This window comes from Leopardus geoffroyi, chromosome E1 (genome assembly GCF_018350155.1).
Source record: "Leopardus geoffroyi isolate Oge1 chromosome E1, O.geoffroyi_Oge1_pat1.0, whole genome shotgun sequence".
In the NCBI taxonomy this organism is placed as follows: domain Eukaryota; kingdom Metazoa; phylum Chordata; class Mammalia; order Carnivora; family Felidae; genus Leopardus; species Leopardus geoffroyi.
Window position 1 is genome coordinate 61,240,221 of NC_059330.1, and position 24,079 is coordinate 61,264,299.

Genomic DNA, 24,079 nt, shown 5'->3' on the forward strand with positions numbered 1-24,079 from the left:
CTGGGGGAGGGGAGGGTCACCCGGACGGAAAATAGCTGCCCACTTTATGTCCATCCCTCCTTGGGACACTTGTTAACGTGGCGACTTAAAGATTTGGGGACTAGATCTTAATTTCTTAAAAAGAATTTTTTTTTTAATGTTTCTTTACTTTTTAAAAAAAAAAAAATTTTTTTTTTTCAACGTTTATTTATTTTTGGGACAGAGAGAGACAGAGCATGAACGGGGGAGGGGCAGAGAGAGAGGGAGACACAGAATCGGAAACAGGCTCCAGGCTCTGAGCCATCAGCCCAGAGCCCGACGCGGGGCTGGAACTCACGGACCGTGAGATCGTGACCTGGCTGAAGTCGGACGCTTAACCGACTGCGCCACCCAGGCGCCCCGAATGTTTCTTTACTTTTGAGAGGGGCAGAGAGAGAGGGAGACACAGGGTCTGAAGCAGGCTCCAGGCTCTGAGCTGTCAGCACAGAGCCCCACGCGGGGCTCGAACCCACGAGCTGTGAGATTGTGACCTGAGCCGAAGTCGGACGCCCAACCAACTGAGCCACCCAGGCGCCCCAGATCTTCTTAATTTCCAGTAGCCCAGGGTCTAGTGGTGAGAGCCAGACTGAGGTCGTGTCCGTCCTTTTCCTTCTTGTGGCATCCCCCAAGTAAGTATTCAGGGCACTGGCCTTGGTCCAGACCAAGTCCTAGGTCACATTTTCCTTCAGCTGGATGATCTGTAGGCAAGGGAGGGAGAAGGTTTGTCTTCACTGCTGTAGACTCTGTGTTATCTGTAAGCATAAATTTGGGGAGCTGAGGCATCGCAGACGTTAGGTGTGTTTTAAAGGGAGGTAAAGAGGTGCCTCTCTGTCGTCCTCAGTTACACGGAAATGTGCAAGGCAGTTAGGCTTGAGCGAAGCATTGGGGAAATCTTTCCAAGAGGAATGGCTTAAGCAGGTTTAGAAAATTGCAGAGGAGAATTTTGGGGGAAGAATGAGAGAGACACTCAAAGCAGTTTTGTACCTACTGTGTGCAAGGTGGTGTGCTTTGATGGTGTGGTGCATCCGTGAGCCAGCAGAAGGGAGCCCTCGCCTGTCACTGCCTGTCACGTGGTCGGGACGCTGCCTGTGGCTCGTCTCTGCTCCACGAAACAATGCACGGCTGCCTGAGTACAGCCGACTCCAGGTCCTGTCTGGAGAGACGGTTGGCAAGGATCCGGGGGAGAGGTGCTTCCTGATGCCCGAGGTGGGGGATGCAGGGTGGAGGAGGGGCAGTAGGTCACTAGGGTCCCCCATCCACCTTTTCACGCCACTGCTCTTTCAGAGGTGCGGCTCTCAAGCCTTTTACTGCTTGACAAAGTGCCGCGTGTGTGTGCATTCGGTGACGACTCACAGGTGAGTTCACTGTCACACTGTCAGGATTCAACCTACAAACGTGTTCCTCACGCAGGGTTTTCACAGTTCCTCACACTGACGGTTTCCCATGAATCTGTTCTTGAACATGAGGCCAGTGCCTCTTACCTGGGCGAGGGGCCTTCCACTGCCGCTGCCCCTCCCCCACCCTTCCAGGGTTCTGGAAGCCATCTGACGTCGTGGGTTCCCTACAGGGGAGGCTCATCCCTTGAGCACCCGCGTGAGATGCTGACACCTCTGCTGGCGTCTGTCACCTGGCCTGGCACTCAGCAGGCCTCGTGCTCTTACAGCAGGTACACTTCACACTCTCTTTTAAGAATTGTGCAAACGCCCAAGTACGGTGAGCGGGGCAGCCCGGCCCTGTGCTTCTGCATTGGCCTCCCCGCTGTGTGTGTGATGTGGCCCATGGCCCTCTTGACTCTTCCTGAGGGGGTCCAGTTAGTGGTTCCTGTTCTGGCCTGACTGAAGGCCCCTTAAGCAGGACTGCAGGCCGTGTGGCGGGTCTTCGGCTCCGGAACCCACTGGTCGTGGCTGGTCGCTACTGGGAAGTTTCGTCCGTTCTTTGCTTATTCCTCAGCTGGTGGTGGTGTGGGGTTCAAGTCCTCCCGTTTCTGGGGCGGTTGGGCTGGTGCAGGGGGAGCAGGGCCTGGTGGAAGAGTATTTCCCTGCTCTCCCGGGAGGCCCTCCCGTCACCGGACTCGTCCCTGTAGTGCTCGTGTTCCCTGCGGCCGGACAGCCAGTACTGTGGAAGTAGTTTCTTTATTCTGAGCCGGCCTCACCACTTGGCCAAGAGGGCCAGCCCGTAGGTTACCCTGTTCATCTGCACGGCGTGCAAGTCTGTCGTGCTGTGCTTTGGCGATGACCACAGCCGGCTGTCAAGGGGGTGAGGCTCAGTGTGGGAGGTGGGAGCTCCTGCGGAGCCCTGGGGGGCTGGCACACAGCCTGGGCTGGGAGGAAGGCCACTGCTAGGCCCCAGGGGCTGGTCAGAACGGGAGCCGGAGTCCTCAGTTATGGCAAATTGGGGATGTTAGCGCCTCTCAGCAGGGCGCTCTCAGCCTCTCTGAAGTAGAACACGGCGCCTCAGGCCAGTAGGATGTGGCGTCCTCTTTGGATTTTCAGCCTTTACACTGAACCCTTTTTCTGCCCATGGCCTTTGGACATGTGGGCCTTCAATGTTTAGACTCTAAGCTCTAAATGATGCCCGGACATCTCCTCCTCATGACGGCCGCAGCCCCATCAACAGGGCAGTTGTGGACGCTCTTCTCATGGTTGTGGATGTGGCCGTGGTGGTCTTGGGCACCCTCACTTTTGCTCTCAGGTGTTGTGCTGTCTCATGTATGCTTGGCATTTAGAAATCGAAATCCTCAGGTCATCCAGTTGCTTTGTGAGAAATGCTTCCTTGGTAGAGCTCACAGTTCCCTAATTTGGAACTTGTGGAGCTGGGGGTGGTCCCTCCAGGACGGACATGATGGCGCACTGACAGCAGAGTGTGTGGGGAGAGGCCAGGCGTGTGCACATGCAGGGGCCTGGGATCAGAGAACGGGGCCCCAGGGCTGCAGACAGCTGTGGGATGGTCACCTGTCATTCTTGAGACACCCGAGGATTGGGCTCTTGGGCAGGTGCTGGGTCTAAATGCTCACCAGAGATGTGAAGCCTTAAAAAGATGGCTACAAGTGGGCCCTGAGCAAAGAGGGACCTCTCTTGGTGGGGAGCTAGAAAACCCAGGGTGCCCGTACTGGTGTCGGGGTCCCAGCCACGGTTCTGTTGGACTGGAGGGTCTTGTTGCTTATATGCACACTGGGCCCAGAGTGACATTGTGACTCAGAGATGGTATCACCTGTATTCCCGTTTGTACGTGGATGTGTGCAGGTGTGAAGACTGCAATTGGCACTAACACCTTCTCAACTGCCAGGTTAGTCTTTGATGTATCTTTTTTTCTTAAAATTTTTTTTAACGTTTATTTATTTTTGAGGCAGGGAGACGGAGCATGAACGGGGCAGGGTCAGAGAGAGAGGGAGACCCAGAATCCGAAACAGGCTCCAGGCTCTGAGCCGTCAGCACAGAGCCTGACGTGGGGCTCGAACTCACAGACCGCGAGATCATGACCTGAGCCGAAGTCGGCCGCTTAACCGATGAGCCACCCAGGCACCCCTCTTTGGTGTATCTTAAAGGATCTCTGCATTATAAAGAATAAGGCTCGGGGCGCCTGGGTGGCGCAGTCGGTTAAGTGTCCGACTTCAGCCAGGTCATGATCTCACGGTCCGTGAGTTCGAGCCCCGCGTCAGGCTCTGGGCTGATGGCTCAGAGCCTGGAGCCTGTTTCCGATTCTGTGTCTCCCTCTCTCTCTGCCCCTCCCCCGTTCATGCTCTGTCTCTCTCTGTCCCCCCCCCCCCAAAAAAAAATAAGTAAACGTTGAAAAAAAAAAAAAGAATAAGGCTCGTTTCTGGTTCTTATTTATTTTACTGTTAATAATCTGAGCGCAGATTCCATATATGTGTTTTTGACTTTAGGTGGTTTAACTCAAAGTTATGGGTATTAAGGCTCTGGAAGGTTCTGCCAGTGGCGGATGTGAGCCACTAACATCCCAGACTGATGTTAGGAGGTGGAGGGCTACCTGGTGAGCCAGACTTCTTGCCATAGTGCTATCTGTCCTCCTAGACCAGTGTCTCCAGGAGGGGCCTGAACAGTCATGCTCTACGTTCTGGAGCATCAGAGGTGGTTCTCGTCGCCAGAGCCGGGACTGCTGCCTGAGAACCTGTTGGTGGTGTGAAGTTGAAGAATGACACGTGGTATTTGTAGGGAGAGAGGAGTGCAGACAGCCCAGTCAGCATAGAAAGCTGTGCTCCTAAAGGTGATGTTTTCTGACCCTGAGGTTACAGGGTGTGCAGCGCCCTGCTCTGAAATCGCACCCAATCTGGGGAGAAGGCTGGGCCCACCCGTGTGAGACCTCTGGACCCTACCGGGTTGGATGGCACAGACTCACCCAGCCTGCAACTGGGGACCCCCTCAGCACGCGACACGTCCTTCTAGTGTGAACCTCAGAGGGCAAGTGGGAGGTGGCTGTGGTGGAGGGTGGGGAGGATGTGTGGGGAGGCGCAGCCTGGCACCAGAAGGCCACTGGGCACAGTTCTGCGTACTCTGGCCCCTGGGCACTGAAGCCTCTGTGTGTGTTGGCGGGCAGCCCTGGTCCCCTCTCTCACAACTCCCTGCCGGGGGAAGTGGCCAGGCTGTGCCACTGGTGGGGCCCGACTGGTGGGAACTCTCAGGGTCAGTGTGCAGAAGCAAAGAGGGGCTTTTGCTTATGTTCCGTCTGAATGTCTTGGTGTATTTCAGTTGAGGTTTTTAAAAAGAAAAACAAGGGATTATTTCTTAAAATAGGAAAAAGACATTTAGGTTATTTTACAGTACAGTCCTTAAAAAGTGACATTTGAAAATTCTTTTTTAAAAAAAGCACTCTTCTGGGGCGCCTGGGGGGCTCAGTCAGTTAAGCCTCCAACTCAGGTCATGGTCTCACGGTTCGTGGGTTCGAGCCCTGTGTCGGGCTGTGTGCTGACAGCCCGGAGCCTGGAGCCTGTTTTGGATTCTGTGTCTCCCTCTCTCTCAGCCCCTCCCCTACTCGTGCTTTCAAAAAAAAATACTAAATGGGGCGCCTGGGTGGCGCAGTCGGTTAAGCGTCCGACTTCAGCCAGGTCACGATCTCGCGGTCCGTGAGTTCGAGCCCCGCGTCAGGCTCTGGGCTGATGGCTCAGAGCCTGGAGCCTGTTTCCGATTCTGTGTCTCCCTCTCTCTGCCCCTCCCCCGTTCATGCTCTGTCTCTCTCTGTCCCAAAAAAAAAAAAAAAAAAAAAAAAAAAGTTGAAAAAAAAAAATACTAAAAAAATTAAAAAAACAAAACAAAACTACTCTTCTGATGTCTTCAGTTAAGTCTAGAAAGTTTGTATTTTCAACGTCACGATGGTAAAATCTAGGCCACGTTGAGCCCGGGGTTACTCGAGGAGTTCTTTGGAAGCAGGCAGATGTTCATGACAGTCTAGGCAGGTGTTCCCGTGGAAGGTACACCCTCTTGCCCTGCCTCATGGGAAACACCGCAGTGATCCAAGTGGCATTTACTCTGCAGCCACTTTGTCAAGCCTCCTGGCAACCAGGGGATCACAGGGGGAAGAAAGAGGTGCACAGGTGATGAGGGGCCCATGGTCCTAAAAGAGGTCAGGGATCCAGTCTTCATGGTGTTTTCTCGGTCATGGCCGTACCTCCCTAGTGCCTGCCTCTCCCCCAAGGGCTAGAAGTCAGCACTGTTGGTATTTGGGCTCATAGGGGCCCTGAGCAAGCTGTGGTCCCTCAGTGTGATGCTTGTGGTCCAGTCACGGACTCACTAGGGGCTGTCACTCTGTGTCTTGTGGCGGATGCAGTGTTCTGACCTCCCGTTAGGTGGAGAAGGGCCTGGTGCAGACAGTCCCGATCGTCATCAGGATTGGAGTCACAGTACGGTGTTTGGCTGGGCTTCCAAGTGTTCTCCTGTGGTGACGGCATATTTTGGATGGCAGCGTGTTGTCTCCGTTGTGGTTCAACCCTCCATTCCCATCAGCAGGGGTTTATTTCTATTGTTACAAACAGTGGTTGCACCAGTGCAGGTGCTCAGGACACCTTGGGGACACCTCCCAGGAGGCACCAAGTGGGGGGCGGCCCCCACTACTTGGTCACATCCTGAGTCCACATGAAGGGCTTTGCACACAGAGTGGTGCCTGCGTCGTGTCCTCAGGGACAAAGGCCCCGCAGCCGACTTGCCAGTTCAAGGGTCAGCCTGTAGACGCTCTGCCTGCGACCCCCACCCGCTGTGCCAGTATGCGTGTTGGGATTCCTGTTGGTCATCGGGTGTGCTCACCGTGTTTTCTGCTGAGTTGGGGTGTTCCTAGTTATGGGTGTGTGTGGGCTCTCCACGTGTAAGTGCCGTCGCAGCACACTCACTCACGTTTACTACTTGCTTTGGTGTGTTGGTGTGCTGAGGTCACGACACTTCACGACATCCTCCGTCACTCCCTTCGGATTTCTTGCACCGTTGGAAATTGGTTCCCCGGCCTGGGAGTAGGCCACATTTGCTGGCCTTTTCTTTCAGCCGTTTTACGGTTTCGTCTTAGAAACATTTTGAGCTCTCTCACCCTTTGGGTGTCTTTGGTGACTTGTATTGGTTGGTGGGTCCTGTGTGTCGTGTGCGTGTCTTGAGGAACACAGGTCCACACGTGAAGAGTGTGGCTCCCTTTCGTGGCTCCCCATTCTTGCCTCCGCCCTCTCACCCCATGGTTCCCTTCCAGCTTGCACTTAGGCTAAAACACATGCCTGGGCCTGCCCCCTTGCTGCTGCCTTGCCGGGGCTCTCGTGATTTGTGGGGGACGGGCACCGAGGCCTTTCTGCTGGAAGGCGCCGTGCCGCTCTCAAGTCCCCTCAATTCTGTGCGTGAAATTCTGGCGTCGCCGTGTGTGGGCATTTCATACGTTCCCCCAGACATGTTTGGTGTCCCGGTGCCTCCCTGAGCCCGGCTGCCGCGTCGCGGGCAGACCTGCCGTGCCCGCCGCCACCCCCGGAGCCACCAGATGCCGCACTTCCATAGCGTGTCGGCTCGGCGGTGTCGCCCACAGGGAGCCCTCCGTCTGCCTCGTGTGAGGTTGGCTTTCTTAGCAGGATTTCCTGAGGTGCATCAGGTGTGGCGAGTATCGCCGGTCTGTTCCTTTCCCCTGGTGCGTGGTAGTCCTCGGCAGGCCGTGCCCGGTGGTGAAACATTCACCTGCCGAAGGACACGAGCGTGGTTTCCGGGGTTGGTATCGTGAGCAGGGTGCCGTGCGCATCTGTGTGCGGGGGAGTCTTCACATCTCGGATAAATGCTGAAGAGGCACTCGCTGGGTCATGGGGTACATCCACCTCTTGCAGTTGATTTATTTTTGTGATTATTGGAATATAGTTGACATACGGTGTTACATTATGCAACTTGGTTCTGATGGAGCAGATAAAGAAGCATTCAGGGAGTTGAGAGCGTATTTTGTTTTAATGTTTTCAGATTTTCAGACGAGTCATTACCCCCACTTTCTGAGGAACGATTCTGCAGGTGGTTTGGATGGTTTGGGGACAGTACAGACCTGGGCTGTCAGTGTCCTGGAGAGCAGCCCTGATACTGCCCCCCCCCCCCCCCCCGATTCTTTATTACCTGCCACCTAGATTTAATCTGAATCTCTGGCTGTTTGATATGGTAAGTGGTTTTCACTGACTTACTGTCCCTGTTCTCAGGGGAAGCTGCTGAATGATGCGGAGGGTGAGCCCAGCTCTGCGAGTCGGGCAGGTGGTGTGGCGGGAGCTGCCCTCAACACCAAGGGGCCATGTCCAGTGTAAGGGTAGATGCCACTTGTCCTTTGCCTCAGTCTTGCTTTGTGGTCACATTAGGCGTTTCAGGAGTCCTTGCCCCCAGGTATGACCGTGGGCTCCTTCCCTCTCTCCTGCGATGCATTTCTCTTGTGGCTGATGTGTGTTGTAGTGGTGTCCACCCAGCCTGGACTGTGAACTTGCAGAGGTAGAAACATTAGTCCAGGAAATAAACCGTGATACAACCAGTGCAGAAGCTACCTCTTCTGGTAGTCACGAATTATTCTGATTTAAAGAACACGAATGGTGGGAACTCACATGCACCTTGGCTCTCGGCCACGGCACCGAGGGCAGTGGTAGGCGGGGTCTTGTCCATAGGGAAGGCGCTTGGGAGGGTTTTAAGGGCCTTCATGGCTGTGCGACTTCTCCGTGGAAAGGGAGTCCACTGGGGCAGGGGACAGTGGGCCCAGGTGCTGCACGGCCAGAGGCCCACCCCAGCAGCTCGGGATGATATAGGTCTCCCGGTGTTGGTGGGGTCCCTCATCCTCTAAGGGAAGGCCAGCGCAGAAGCCTGTACTTCTCCTCTGTCTGGAGTGGCCACTGCTGCTGCAGGCCAGCTAAGGGCCTTTGGGACACTTTTCAAAATGTCCTATGGGAACTGGAAACCAAAATGTCTATAGAACTAGATATTCTGTCTATCATTTCCTCTTGCCCCCTAGCAAATTCAACACTGTTTTTTTTTTTTTTTTTTTTTTCCCCTGAGCAAGTTGGGCCACATTTTTGAGGGAGGTATGATGTCTATTTGTACTGGTGACTGAAATGGCAGTTCTGTGGTGGTGGCCACACCCACTCCTGGGAAGCCAGTGCTGTCCCTGGGTCTGAGTGTGGCTCCACGTGCAGCCCTGTTGTGTGCTCTGGGGCATCCTGGGTGACTCCGCCCCTGCGTCCCTGGAGGTGCAGCCCCACACCACCGGGCGGGGGCGGGGAGGGGCGTGTGTTGTCCCAGTGCCTCCTGGAGACTCCATCCGTACCGTGAATGCCTTCAGTGACAACTTTGTTCTTTAAATTAGAATAATTCGTGACTTACCAAAAGACGTAGCTTCTGTGCTGGCTGTATCATGGTTTCTTTTATGGACTAACTGTTTCTACCTCTGCGAAGAATGCCCGGGTCCCTCCCGCCCCTGGGTGCGCACCTCGCAAGCTGGGTGGCGGAGCGGTGGCACTCTGGGGGTTAAGTCATTTCTCTCACCTGGAGGCTGCTTTGTCCTTAGGCACTTGGCGTTAGACAAATGACATGCTGTCTAGAGAGAAGGGTATTTAAATTACATTTCTGGACTCTGGGTTGCCAAAAGGAAGCCCTCTGGGGAATCTTATATATTTGACATGCATTTGCAGTGTGTAATTGGAACCATGAGAAAGGTTTTTGTTCAAAGCTAGTGAAGAGTTTCCTTATTTTAAACCTGTTGAATCTGGAAAGAGTCGTTAGTTTTTGAACTGTTTCTCTGATAATGACTTCTTATACAGGTTTGGGGTTAACAGCTGTTTCTACTCCATAGGTACTACCCCCCACCCCAGGCTTTGTGGTTGTTCCCGGTGGCCTGCACGGCTGCTGTGTCTCGTCCTCCAGGCCCTCCTACAGCAGAGGCTGGAGAGGGCCAGGCCTGGTGGCCGCGGTGGTCCCGCCAGCCCCTTTCCCCCTCAGGTTGCTGTCGACATGGCGTGAATCAGAGCTGACAGGCCCGAGTTTCAGTTTTCTTGTTAAATCCACCGTGTCCCTTTTCCTCCTCTGAGCTGCTTTACTTTCCGTAAGTCAGATTCCCTTGTGGCGCCCGTGAGGGGAGCGTCCCCACTGTCTTCTCTGGGACCCTGTCCAGTAGTGAGGCCTGTGTCGGTCCAGGCAGCCACTTCTTCACCTGCCCTGGAGGGTCAGCTGCTGATGTCTGTTGCCGGTGTCAGCGGAGGGGTCATCAGAGGCCTCCGAGGAAAATGACAGGTTCAAGACGTCGAGGGCATTTGTGCCAAGGACTTGGGTGGAGCTTGGCCAGGCGGCCATGTGGGTGGGTGTGGCTGGTGGGCGGCGTGGGCCTCTCCTTCTCTGACCTGTTTCTGTGGGAGGACGAAGACTAGCGCCTGTCGGTTGTCAGACCCAGCACATGGGCACGCGTGGGTGCTGGGGATAAAGTCAGGGTGCGTGTCCGGGGGTCACCATGGCCCGTGTTCCCCACTGGTCTGGTATCCTTGTCCTGAAGGGCTCAGCCTGCAGGCTAGTGCTCAGAGGCTGACCTTTTTCCACTCCTGGAGACAGTGGGTCACATGGACAAAGGTTGGACCCACTAGGCTGTCAATTTGCCCAACAATAAATGTTGGTCAGACTGTGGCAAGGTCTGTGTGTGAGTGGTGGTGGAGGTCCGTTAGTGGAATACAAACCAGCAATTGGTGTGTCCTTTTCCTCATGGCTGACTGACTTCACTGGCCAACAAAGCAACGCTTTGGAAAACCGTCTCCCTCTTGGGAACAGACCACTGGGTTCCCTGACCCGGAGTCAGGTTCTGCGGGTATGGTGGGAGTGGCCTCAAGGGCGCGTAGGCCTGGGGTGGGGGCTGTGTACATACGGAAGCAGGCTTCTCACCGGTTGCACTGAGCATTCTCAGTGTGGTTGGTGGTGGGTGTGATGCCTACCTGAAGCCGACATCTGCAGCACTGGCCGCTGTCACTCATGGTTGTCTGTCTTGAAATTGATTTTGTCCGGTGGACCGATAAATTGGGACTCAGCAGTTAGCATCCAGATTCCCCTCAGGCTATAGAATTGCTGAACGGTCTTACCCAGAGCTGTCTGGGCAGCTGAGTTACCGTAACGGTCTTAGGGGCCCTGGCGTAGCAGTGATACTGTGTTTATAGGATGCTTTCCTCCTAAAGGTGCCACAGCCTATTAGTTGTGACATCCATTGGGCTGCGAATAGGCTGTCCTGTGAGTGTGGAAAGTGAATATGAACGACACTGGAAGATGAGGAGTAGTTCCAGGTGGTGTGGAATTTCCAGTAGAACTGCTGATGACCAGTCTGAAGCATTGCAGAGTTGGTTTAGTTCAAGTTCAGACAACAAGTAAAAAACCACTTAGATTTAACCCCTTCATGTACAGCGGCTATGATGGCGCCTTCTCGCTTGCTGAGGCATTTGTATCTGCCCTGTGAGTCTTACTGGAGGTCTCGTTAGACATTCACGAGGACTGATAGGTGTTCTTCTGGAAAATGGAGCTTAGTTTCTGGTGTGCTGGATGACGAAGGCAGACTGTTGTCACCTTCAGAGGCTCCCACCCAGCGAAGTTTGCCTGGCATGGAGAAGGCTCCAGGGCCGCTGCAGCACTGTGGTGTGGCCTGGAGAGATGCAACTTGTGGGGGTGCTGGGGCCTCTCGAGAGGGAACCCCAGGAGACACTTGGGTGGGAGTCGTCGGACAGACCCGCCCTGAGAGCCAGGGGCGGTGCGGCAGTGACGGAGGGGCTGGGCGAGAAGAAACTGGGGTGAGGGGTGGCAGTGGTGGGGAGAGCAGGCCTTAGCTCGATGGGGAGGCAAGGGTGGGTGGCCCTGGGGTGACCACCGTGCTGTGAACTGTGCCCCAGAAAATGGTGTGTGTGGCCTCTGGCCCAGTTTCAGACGCTGTGGCATGTGGGGCATGTCCCAGGAAGGGCGTCCTGCTGCTGCTCAGTTGAGGAAACGAGAACTCGGCAAGAGGGTGGGCTCCAAGCTTTGGGGTCCTCAGCATGCACAGAGGAGGGGAGGCCCGTCCCAGCTGCGGTTTCCTCCGTGTGCTGGGCGTGGGTGCCCCGGAACACCCTGTGCTCCATGGGACGGTGGGTGGAGGCGCCTTGCTTGGCCCCATCCTGGGAGGAAATGTGTGACCTAGAGCACCGTGTCTTTGAGCTTTCTATGTTTTGATAACTTATTTTGGAGTCTGCTTACGTAACTTTAAGTAAATTTATCTTAACGTTTTACAATCTGATTAAAAATAATCATATGTATATAAAAATTGGACAAAGGGCCACCTGGGTGGCTCAGTCGGTTAAGCGTCCGACTTCGGCTCAGGTCATGATCTCGTGGTCCGTGAGTTCGAGCCCTGCGTCGGGCTCTGTGCTGTCAGTTCAGAGCCTGGAGCCTGTTTCGGATTCTGTGTCTCCCTCTCTCTCTGACCCTCCCCCGCTCATGCTCTGTCTCTCTGTCTCAAAAATAAATAAAAACGTTAAAGAAAATTTTTTTTAAAAATTGTACACAATGAAATCTACTTTTTGTTGCTATTTATATGGAATCAAAGTCCTTAGATGCAAAAAGGCAGAGGGGAGATTTGTGTTTGATATTCACAGTCCTTCTGTTGTTTCTTTTGATTTTTTTTTTTTTTTTTTTTTTTTTTTTTTGCCCAAGGCTATTTCTAGGTATGTTTTCCTGGAAGATAATTTCTAGGATGATAGTTGCACATTTGGGTAATTGCTGCTTCATTTTTCTTGAATCCTACCTGGAATGTCTTCTCAGACCGCGTGCATGTAACGGTGCTCGTCTGGCTAAACAGACCGGAGGGTGTGAAGTGCACGGTGAGGTGCTTGTGATGGGCGCTCGCGTCCCGGGGCGGCCCTGGCACACACATGCACGGTGGGGGCTGAGGCTGGCCCCTCTTGTCCTGCCTTCCGGTCACTCGGTGTGCTGGCTTTTAGCTTTGTTCTCTGTTGTGTCAGTGGTTGGTTGTCGTCGTCGTCCTGGTCGGCCGTTCCTGTTTTGGGCAAACGCGTGGTGCTTGTCTGTGGCAGACACCTGCCCGGTGTGGGAAGCTGCCGTGTCCGCGCTGTGCGGCCGGGGGTGTCAGGCTGCTGGAGCGCGGGAGGCCCTGGCCGCGGGCGTGCTCCCCACGGCAACCTGCAGCTGATGCGTCCCTCGAGGGTGTGGGCCGTGGCCTCTGGCCTTCCCCTGCCCATCCTACGGCGTCAGGCGTCAGGCGCTGCAAAGCGGTTCTACCCGAGCGCCACCAGTGCTGGGGGCGGGGACACATGGTCACTCCGTCTTCTCTGAGAACAGATGTTCACTTGTTTCCACTTTTCATACTTTCTAAACACCAGGGTGAGCTGTCCGCGTGCTTTATGGCAGCATCGTTGTTGGTTTTAGATTAGTAAATTGGGACTTTCAGAGTATCTTTCGAAAATCTCATTTATAGCGACTTCTAAAAAAAACTTATATCGTCTGAATTGCAAATTAAACATTTTTTTAGTTTTTTTCTATCATATTTTCCCGTTAGTTTAAGAGTTTTGTTTTTGTTTTTGTTTTTTTTTAGTAGGGGGCATGAGAGTAGGGAGGGGGCAGAGGGAGGGAGAGAGAAGAGAATCCCAAGCAGGCTCCACGTTCAGCGTAGAGCCTGACGTGGGGCTCCATCCCACGACCCCGGGATCATGACCTGAGCTGAAATCAAGAATCAGATGCTTAACCCACTGAGCCACCTAGGTGCCCCTAAGAGGCTTATAAAAAATTAGTTCATTTATAACATTAATCAGATTCTCATATTTTTTAAAGCCCTGTACATGACTATAACACATAGTACTCTATTTTCTGTTTAAATAGTTTACATGTCTTAATAAGTTCCTTTGTCATCCTGGTTCTTGATTCTGAAACTGAGCGACTTAAGGCTCCCTGCGCCCCAGGTTCTCCTCCCCAGTGTGGGATGTCGGGCGCTACCTTCTGGCCCGAAGGTGAGGCGGTCTCATGTCCGTGGTCCCCGTGGCCAGCAGACCCCAGGCATCTCCATGCCTTCCGGTACCCACTTTCATCTCTTCCTGTCATTTGGGGGCAGCTTTTTAAAAAATGTGTCCACGGGGCGCCTGGGTGGCGCAGTCGGTTAAGCGTCCGACTTCAGCCAGGTCACGATCTCGCGGTCCGTGAGTTCGAGCCCCGCGTCGGGCTCTGGGCTGATGGCTCGGAGCCTGGAGCCTGTTTCCGATTCTGTGTCTCCCTCTCTCTCTGCCCCTCCCCCATTCATGCTCTGTCTCTCTCTGTCCCAAAAAAATAAATAAACGTTGAAAAAAAAAAAAAATGTGTCCACCGACTTCTATTTTCCTTCTAAACACGTGCTTTCTGACCAGGTGGCTTTAGGTTGGGCTGGGGAGACGGCAGGCGTGCTGCTGCCGAAAAGCCGCGCGTGCCGCCCCCTGGCCCCGTGCTCACAGTCTTTGTTTCCTGTGCCCAGTTGTTCCCGTGATCCTGAAGGCGCTGACCTATGAGGAGAAGCGGGGCTCCTGCAGTGTAGGTACCAACGTCAGGGACGCCGCCTGCTACGTGTGCTGGGCCTTCGCACGTGCCTATGAGCCCCGGGAGCTGCAGCCTTTCGTGGCCGCCATCTCCAGGTAAAGTCCGCAGCGGGGTCGGATGCGCCCTGAGGTTGTCCCCGGGATCATGTCCTCCCGACAGCAGTGTGCATGGGAAGCAGCTGACGTGGCCCCTTTCCCACAAGAAATAGGTATTAATGAGCAGATGATATGACTTTAAGGGTGGTCTGTAGAAAAGAAACAGCTAGAGTGGAATCCCTTTTTTGTGGGTAAACAGTTCAAGCCGGAAGTGTTTAGGAGGAATGTTCTAGAGGCTTTGGCCTCTGGCTAGCAGATCCTTAGATGAAGGGGATCGGTGTGAAAGAAGTGCAGGTGGGGAGCACGTGAGTCGGTCAGGCGGTTTGTCTGTCTGAGTGTCTGTGCTGTGAGAAATCCTGTCACCTTGGCCAGAGTTCCTGGAAATGCTCAGGAGAGCTGGAGAAGGAAGCTGCTTTTGTTGAGGAGGCTGTGTTTTGTACCGCCTTAAGTTTCTAGTTTTTATGGACTTGCGCTTGAAATTCACCTGAGGCAACACTTACCAGCATCGTCAGTACCTTTGAAACGAAAATCAGCACTCTTCAGGACAGGTTTGTGAGGTAGAAAAATAGATTTCTCTGGTTTCCTAGTGAAAGAATGGAGGCCAGCAGGCTCGTGGCCCCACCAGAACGCTCCCTGGACTGTGGCACCTCCGGGCTATTGGCCCTCTGACTTGGCCGTGAGAGCCCAGCCGAGCCCACCCTGCCCCCACCCTGCCCCCACCCCCACCCCCACCCCCCCCCCCCCCCCCCCCCCCCCCCCCCCCCCCCCCCGTCCAGGCCATCTGGACACCTGTGACGTCATGCCCCACTTTTAGGCTCTGATATTTTGTTGCTTGGGAAAAGTGCAAAACAAGTGTTCCCAGTAGAGTGAGTTTTTAATTTAATTTTTGTACTCTGATTTGTTACTCTGTTTTTTTGGACTGAAATCAGTTCCTTTCATTTGAAGAATGTCTGGTCTCTACTTCTTGTGGCTTAAGTGGCCAGGGGAGGAGGGCCTCTGAGCTCGGTGGCAGCCTCAGTGTTAGTCATGCACAAAATCCTTACCTGACAGCTTTTACTAGCAAACAGATTTCAGGATGGTGCTCAGGTCACAGGCCGTGGCAGCTGCCTCGACCTGGGGAGGTGGGGGTGGGGGGCGTGCTACCCCCAAGGTCTGTGCATGAGACCCTTCAGGGTCCTGGAGGCCAGGTCCTCCTCCTCAGGTGTCCCTGGGCGCCCGCGGGAGCTGCCAGTCCACTTGGCACGCAGCATGCTCAGAGGGCAGCCTGGGCCTCGGCTCCTGTGGCTCCTCTGTGTGGGAGCAGAGGGCTTGGGGACTGGAGTGTCCCTCCCATCTTACTGGTGTCCCATGTCCCCAGGATTTGAGGGCTGAGAGAGGGGCCTCAGGCCTGTTTACCACCGGAGACACATGGCTGAGGCCTCTATCACTGAATCTTGACTCTCACATCAAAGCAAAGCCTCCAGAGGAACCTGAGGATTGTGACCCTGGCTCGAGGAGATAAAGTGTTTCCGAGGAAGTCATAAAGAGGCCTGGCTCTCCCTAGCCGTGTCCACTTGGGGAGGTGTGGGGCGGAGCCAGAGGGCAGTGGTCTGGCGAGATGCTGTCCTGCAGAGGAGCTGGCCCAGGGGGCAGAAGAAGGCAGCATGTGCCACGTCCCTCACTCGTCCATGGCTGTGGCTGCTGGTTACCCTCGGGAGCAACGAGGGCCAGGCTGCCCCAGGGAGACTGCCAGATCCTGGGCCCTACCTGCGGCCCTTTCCCCCTCTCGCTGCCTCTGCACTTGCCCTCCACTGTGCTGTAAACTGGCTTGAGGGAAGTCCCTGCCTGCTTTCTTTTTTTTTTTTTTTTTAATTTTTTTTTTTTTCAACGTTTATTTATTTTTGGGACAGAGAGAGACAGAGCATGAACGGGGGAGGGGCAGAGAGAGAGGGAGACACAGAATCGGAAACAGGCTCCAGGCTCTGAGCCATCAGCCCAGAGCCCGACGCGGGGCTCGAACTCTCGGACCGCGAGATCGTGACCTGGCTGAAGTCGGACGCTTAACCGACTGCGCCACCCAGGCGCCCCGTCCCTGCCTGCTTTCTTGTCCTGCCTCTCAACTCTTTGGAAGTTGCTTCTGTAACTAGAGAATGAAGGCAGAAAATGTGCTTACTGTTGACGTCAGTCACAGGACGATGCCGTGAGGTGTGGGTAGGGGCTATGGTTCTTCCCGTTCCATTGAGGATGAGCAAGGGACAGTGCTCAGGACACTCAGCCAGAGTCTCCCAGCAGACAGGTGCTGGGGCAGGCCCAGCTCTGCATGAGGGCGCGGCCTGCCTCTGTGCTGAGAAGCCCGGACAGTCTGCTGTGCAGCAGACGCGACACGCGGCGCTTCAGGGGAATCCGGCTCTTCACGCGGTCGTTCCCATTTCGCAGTGCAAATGACCCCAACACACTTGCTTTTCGGTTTGACATTTGTCTGAGAGCCTCAAGCTTCACAGGAATCTGTGCCCCTCCTTTCTTCAGGGACCCTCGTTGGTCCAGCCTGATAGGAGAAGTGGGGCCCAAGGATGAAAGGTCGCCAGAGGAAATGGGATCGGAGTGAGACTTCGCTCACCTGGACAGCAGGAGCCCTGCGTGTGCAGAGCCGCACAGAAGGGAGAGCGGCCATCATTCACACTGTTCTGTACTTTGAGGACAGCTTCTTTCGGCACCTCAGGGTCGCAACCCTAATGTCCCCACTGATGTGTGTGGGCCCAGGGTTCCTCCCCAGAGCTCTGGGCTTTCAGGAGGGAGGGTTTTAGGGAGGGAGGCTCTGGGCTTTCTGCATTTTCAGAGCTTACTGTCACACCCCGATCTCAGTGGTGACTATCAAAGTGAAGTATCAATGAATGGAGAGACTTGCTGGTAAATGTTAAGCCTGGCCTTAGCATGACATGGGTGTGGAAGTCGGGGGTTGGCTTGAGTGTGTGGGTCGCAGGCATAAGCAGGTCATAGGCCCTTGGACCTTTGGACCAGCCTGCACAATAACCGGTAAGCTCCCTTCTCTGGAGCGTGCTTCCTGCACAACGTGGGGCTGAGTTTTTGGAGGCCGAGGGGCACCAGCACATCTTACTGCAGGGTCACCACCATTATCCAGAGAAGCAAAGACAGACTTGGGGCCCAGGGAGCTGGCTCTGTACTTTGAGAGGATCCTGACTTCTTGACTCACTTCTTGGTGTGTGGCCCTTGGCAAGAGGTCTTCCAAGGGACCGGCGACCACCGGGTTAGTCCGCCTGGGTTGGTCTGCCCTCGGAGTGAGCGTGCCTTTGCAGACTGCTTATGGCAGAGAGGGTGGGGCTGAGCCCGCTCCTTGGGGGTCTCAGGGAGTCTTTCAGGGCCCTACCGTGTTTCTGGAACGCACAGGGAGGGTGTGGAGGTGGGCGTTCAGAACACTGACCTTTCAGAGCCAGGACTCATTTTGAGCAACTCGCCGAGCATGAGGGAGCAGAGAGCGTTGACTATGGGGGACGCCAGCGTCCTTCCACGGAGACCCCCTGGGTTCCAGTGGGTCCTTCGATCTCAGGGAGGTTGGCTTTCCAGACTCCTGGGCATGCCCGAGTGATTGTTGGGATCACAGCACAGAGACCAGTAGCCGCCAGGGGAGTCTGGAGACTCCTGGTTCATTGCCTTCCTAATTTCACCTAACTTACCCAGGAGTTTCTGTGAAAAAGGCCCGTCTTGTCCCCTCTCCCTGTGCCCATCCCAGGATTGGATCAGCCAGTGCCCTTTGGAGCCACGCCCGGCAGGCTCTCGGGCCAGTTTAGCAGGTTCTGAGGGAGGCTGTGCCCCAGCTCTTCCCGTCCATCTGGACTGTGGGCATCCGGGGGCGGGAGGGCGGGTGGGAGGTGAGTCATGGTGCCGGGGAGCCTGGCGGACGCTGCCCGCGCGCGCCTCCCTGCCCCAGGAGTATCGGTTGGGGTGTGGCCTTCGAGATCTGCCTCCGTTGGTTTGTAATAAGTGGCCACATTTTAATTGTCAGCCTTTAAACCCATTAATCCTGGCTCATGATAAAACCATGATATCTTTAATTGTACTTTCACAAACTCCCCAGTGGATCCTGCAAAAGTAGGTAGTTGAGATCAGAACGAAATTCTGGAAATGAAATAGAAATATCTGATGAAAGGAACCGGGGTGGGAGTAACAGCAAGGAGGCAGGCCTGGGCTCGGTGCAGGTGCCCAGGGGGGTGTCACTCTGCGGCCTCACGTCCTCAGTTGGCCACGAGAGGTGGGGCTCAGCTCCGGGGTTAGCTGCTCACCTTCCTGCAGGAACATGGTTCTCTCCCTCCTGGTGAGTACACATGGACCTTCTTTGTCTTAGAAATGTCAGAGAAAGGAGGTTTTTAGGCAGATTCAATCACATTTTGAAATCGTGTCGGTCTGTTTTAAAAACTCATCTTCTTCCCTCCCTCCTTCCTGTATTTTGGGAGAGAGCGAGCAAGCACAAGCGATGGAGGGACAGAGAGAGAGGGAGAGAGAATCCCCAGCAGGCTCCACAGTGTGAGTGTAGAGCCTGACTTGGGGCTCAATCCTATGACCCTGGGACATTGACCTGAGCCTAAATCAAGAGTTAGATGCTCAACTGACTGAGCCACCTGGGTGCCCCTAAAAACCTGTGAATCTTAAGCATTATATATAATAATTATTTTGTGGAAAAGTAAGTAGGCCTTCCTGAAAAGCCACACATAATTTAGGAACAATGAGACACAAAGTTAAAATCGTCCCAAGTGGTTGTGCGTGCTCCACACCAGTAATCAGAAGCTAATTTGCAAGAAGAAGAAAAAAGGAGCCGGCTGTTGCCAGCATGTGCGTTGGTTGTCACCTTCCAGTGATTTCCTCACCTGAAACTCTTTTGAAAGCCAAGCCCCTGTTGACATCAGCGCCGTAGGGCCCTCCCTCACCAGTGCAGCCCACTCAGCCTGCGGAGCAAGCCCGGCCAGCAGCGTGCAGCGTGGGCAGTGCCTGGGGATCGAGAGTCCCAGATCTCTTCCTCGAGGGCAAGATTGTCCTGAAAAATCAGGAAATGGCAAGCATTGCTCAAAGCTACGTCTTGTTCTCACTCAGCGTTTCTTAATGGCAGACTTCCAGAGGGAAGATAAACCTTTTGTTTTTCTTTTTTTTTTTTTTTTTTTTTTTTAAAGAATTTTTTTTTTTTTCAACGTCCATTTATTTTTGGGACAGAGAGAGACAGAGCATGAACGGGGGAGGGGCAGAGAGAGAGGGAGACACAGAATCGGAAACAGGCTCCAGGCTCTGAGCCATCAGCCCAGAGCCTGACGCGGGGCTCGAGCTCCCAGACCGCGAGATCGTGACCTGGCTGAAGTCGGACGCCCAACCGACTGCGCCACCCAGGCGCCCCAAACCTTTTGTTTTTCAAGAAAAGTTAAATGGCGGTTCGTGACCAGGGTGCCCTTACCTGTGCACCCGGTAAACACTCTGCCTCGCTCTGGCTCTGCTGGGACACGAAAGAGCTTTAAAAGTTTCTTGTGTTTTACCATAGTATTAACTGGTGTGAGCTTTGGTTCTCACGACTTAGAGAAGGAAGGTTCGGCCGTGGGCAGGTCCTGTGTTTTACTCAGAAAGTGATGTGATTTGCGCTTTTTAGACAGTGTGGATGGATAATGAGTTATTAGCCTGGTAGCTACCTGAAGAGTTCCTTTACTTCTGTTTTGCTATAAAATATTGTACAGGCTAACAGAAATTGAGTTTGGGGTGAGATCTGCTCTTTGCTGTTCCTCCTGAAAACCAGGTGCCTGGAGCTTGGGGCAGGTGGAGGCGTGCAGCTTCCCCCCGGCGCGGACAAGAAAGAAAGTCCCTTTCTGTTTAACGTAGACCATTTCTCCGTGTTGGGAAATCCTGGTGAAGTATCACTCAGGCTTCTGCAGCAATAGCAAACGGGAAGACACCAGAGACGCGTTCCAGCCCGACTGAGGCCTGGCAGGCAGTGTGCGGGGCTAGCCTGGGGCCATGCTTCATGTCCCCTTGCTGAGTGTGGAACGAGAGCTGGTGACTCACGCACTGGGCTCCGGCCCGCTGCGGAGAGGGGCCCTCAGGAGAGCACAAGGACCCCGGGCCTGTGGGAGCTTCCACATTTATATTTGGCTAATATTCCGGGACCTGTGTTTGTTTGAAACATACTGGTATTTCTAGACAAGTCAGTTTTGTTCTGAAAGTGTGAAATTAGAATAGTTTAAAAGATTTAATCAGATCAAAAAGTATTCGGGGCTTCTGGGTGGCTCAGTTCACGAGGAAATCACTGGAGTTTGAGCCCTGCGTCGGTTCTGTGCTGACAGCTTAGAGTCTGGAGCCTGTTTGGGAGTCTGTCTCCCTCTGTCTCTGCCCCTCCCCCACTCATGTTCGGTCTGTCTCTCTCAAAAATAAATAAGTAAACATTAAAAAAAAAAAAAAAAAGAACACCCAGCAATTGCACTACTAGGCATTTGTCCGCTGGATACAGGTGTGCTTTTTCAAAGGGACACATACACCCCAGTGTTTATAGCAGCACAATCAAAATAGCCAAAGTATGGAAGGAGCCCAAATGTCCATCGATGGATGAATGGATAAAGAAGATGTATATACATACAATGGAGTATTACTCGGCAATCAAAAAGAATGAAATCTTGCCATTTGCAGCTGTGTGGATGGAACTGGAGGGTATTATGCTAAGTGAAGTTAGAGAAAGACAAAAATCCTATGACTTCACTCATAGGACTTTAAGAGACAAAACAGATGAACATAAGGGAAGGGAAACAACAAGAATATAAAAACAGGGAGGGGGACAAAACAGAAGAGACTCATAAATATGGAGAATAAACTGAGGGTTATGGGAGGGGTGGTGGGAGGGGGGATGGGATAAATGAGTCAGGGGCACTAAGGAATCTACTCCTGAAATCATTGTTGCACTATATGCTAACTAATTTGGATGTAAATTAAAAAAATAATAAAATTAAAAAAAACAAAATATTCAGTCAGAACAGTATTAAAAACCATATACAGGTACATGCACAGTTGATTTCTTGAACTAACCTCAGAGTCTGTGTTTAAAAAGTAAAACGGTGTTTGGCTAAACGCTAAGAGCTGTGTTTTTAAGGGGCATTGCTATATTTGTCCTACTCTGTTTTGTGAAGTTTGGTTGAACGTCAATAAAGCAGGGAACGTTTTCAGCCACTAACATGTGAGTACAGGAGCTAACCTGTCTGAGGGTGAGGCGGCCCAAGACCCTCGGTCAGGTTCCCCGGCCGCAGCTAATGTGGTCCCTCAGAGGCCCGCTTCCTGTGACACTGCATGCTGCACTTAGTTCATTCTGCTCGGGGTTACACAGACATAGAACCTTCTGGGGCTCCCGAGGTGCGTGGTCTTGACGAGCCGTAGCTCTGTGGCAAGTAAGTGCAGGAGCTGAGTGGTGTGCGCTGGGCCCTGTGTAGCTCGACTCCCAGCTAGAGCTGCTGGGGTCCCAGCGAGTCACCTGAAGCCAAGCACGGACGAGTGTGAGCACACATCTTGTTCCACAAGGCTCCCTCAGGTAACTGCGTGGCACCCCACCCTGCCGAGTGGCTGCCGCTGTAGTTGGCAGGAGAGCTGGAAGGAAGGGTGGCTAACACACATGAACCGGAAGCTGCTTCCACGGTCATCCGGAATACTGTGCCTCCGTCGCAGAACGAGCCTGAAGGCAGGCCTGCAGTGAAGCCTATCAGCTCTTAGTGGCCTTGGTCGCGTCAAGAAGAGCTTGGTTGGAAGTGGGCTCAGCCCGCCCCGAGTGGGGCCAGTGCGTCCACGGACGGGCAGGCAGGGCCCGGTGCTGTGTAAATGCCTGGTCACTTAGCAGTCCCCGGGTCATGGCTGGCCTATGGCGGCTGCCTCTCTGCACTCGCTCCTCTCTCCTCGGTGATCATTTAAAAGTTATAATGTAGGACAAATAGATTGTAGGACGTTTAAGAATTCAGTGTAAAATACTAATATTGAAGTATGACCTTTTGGCAGTATTGACTGGACCCAGAGTCAGGAAGTTATAAGTCTGCCTTTTTCTTGTGTCAGATGTTGGAGGAAAGCAGAAGTTCTTGGTGATTCTCTTCCTAGAAGGCGTGCCATTTTACGGATTATGAAGCAGCAGCTCTTATTAAATGTAAATGTAGTACTAAAATTTCCACTAATTCTCAGAATATTTGTGGGATAATATACCACACGTGTTTTTGTTGAGAACCTTGGTTAATGTAATTTTTAGTTATTGAAAGATCACACTAACATGTCTCAATCGGTTTAACGACTTCTACGATTTTATTAACCAAAACCCATTATGTTGACGTAGAATTAATTAATTAATGTTCCTACTAAATCAGGTGACTTCCCCTTAGTTGTAAGCCCAGTTATTTTTTAAAACTCATTTTGGCGATAGTTTATGGTGAAGAGAGTTTAGAGGAGAGAGGGAGTGAGCTCTGGTGATAGGATTTTGCTGAAGTGACTTTCAGCTTCACCTGTGAAAGGACCTCAGACACTGAAATCTTCAGATGCTTAATTGCTTTTCAGAATTTTAATTTTAAACCAACTTGAGACTTAGAGGAGAGTTCCCAGAAGAGTAGGAACGGCTCCCATAGGCCCTGCACCACCTCCCCCCATGTTAACCCCGCTTGCGCCCACACAGGAAAATGAGTGTCATGCCGTTTCTCATCTGCAGCCGGTGCGTGGCGCTGGCGTCATGGCTGGGCCCACCCCAGACTCAGTGTGCGAGATGCTGGTTGGTCTCCTGGTTGAGGTGCGGTCTGTCAAGCTACTGGGATCGTCTTCCTTCATGTGTGATGCATGTTGTCGGGGCTCCTGGAGATCCCGTCCTACCCCGTTTCTCCCCGCTCTGGCCACCAGTGTCTGCGCCCGTCTGTGGGTCTTGCCTGTGGCAGGTGCACAGTGACTCTCGTAAAGCAAGGCATCCCCTGTCCCCTTTTTACCCACCATGTCATTTACCCTCAGGCCTGTGGTTGACACTTGTCGAAGGGGCCGCTCACATGGCTCCACCTTTGGCCGTTGGAAGTGGTTCCACGTTGGCTGCTGTGTCCTTTCAGTAGGACTCAGACTTTTCTCATTTTTTGGAATACTTTCTTGCTTTCTAGCATTACAGTCTGGGCGAACTTTTGTTCCCTTGCCCCAGCGCTGGAATCAGCTGTGTCCCGGGGGTTGTGTTTAGATCCCAGACCTGGACTCTGCTCACACTCCCTGATACATGAGCACCAACCAAGTGCGCCTCCGCCCGGAGTCCCCTCCGTCTGTCCCTGTGGACCCTGCGAAATCAGGCCATTACCCTGCCGTCCTAGCTTTCTCCTGTGCCCTTTCGCTTCCTCCTCCTGGCTCTCCTCGGCCGTGTGTTTTCTCGTCTGCGTGTGGTGGCTCCAGAGTCTCCCACAGCCTGTGAGAAGCACGTCTCCTCACCTGCCCTGTCAAGGGTCACACAGCTGGCCTCGTATGATGCAGGTGCATTCCCTTGGCTATTGGGGTCCCCCACTTCCTGATGGTTTCTTTTACATTTGGTGGCTTTTGACAGATTCAGAGTTGGGTACCACAACTATAGTCTCAAACAGTAGTTCTGTTTTTCCCAGGTCCCCCACTCTGCCCTCCGCACTCAGCCATCTGACCCCTGGCCACCACCAGACTGGGCTTTGGGCCTTTTAATATTGCCATTTCTAGAATGTGTTCTGTCTAGACACATACACCATGTGGACTTTCTGCTTAGCAAAATGATGTAGCTTCATGAGTTGATGCCTCATTCATTCTTACTATGCGGGAGGATTTCATAGTTTGGGTGTGGAGGCAACTAGTCTGACTCGGGTCTCATTGGGCTTGGAAGCAAGGTGTCTTGGGGCGGGTTCCCTCTGGGGGTTCTGGGGGAGAATCCATTCCTCTCCCGGCTTCCAGAGGCTGCCGTGTTCCTTGGCTTGTGGCCCTTCCTCCACGTTCACTGTT

The 24,079-nt window shown here is 53.4% G+C and overlaps 1 protein-coding gene across 3 annotated transcripts in view; it reads left to right on the forward strand.

Moving 5' to 3' along the window:
• Positions 1-24,079, forward strand: part of TBCD (tubulin folding cofactor D) — a 160,819-nt gene that overhangs the window by 78,433 nt on the left and 58,307 nt on the right. For all 3 annotated transcript variants that reach the window (XM_045490002.1, XM_045490003.1, XM_045490001.1), the window contains one exon: positions 13,957-14,113. In XM_045490002.1, coding sequence (XP_045345958.1) covers positions 13,957-14,113 — 157 coding nt within the window. The remainder of the gene's footprint in view (positions 1-13,956; positions 14,114-24,079) is intronic.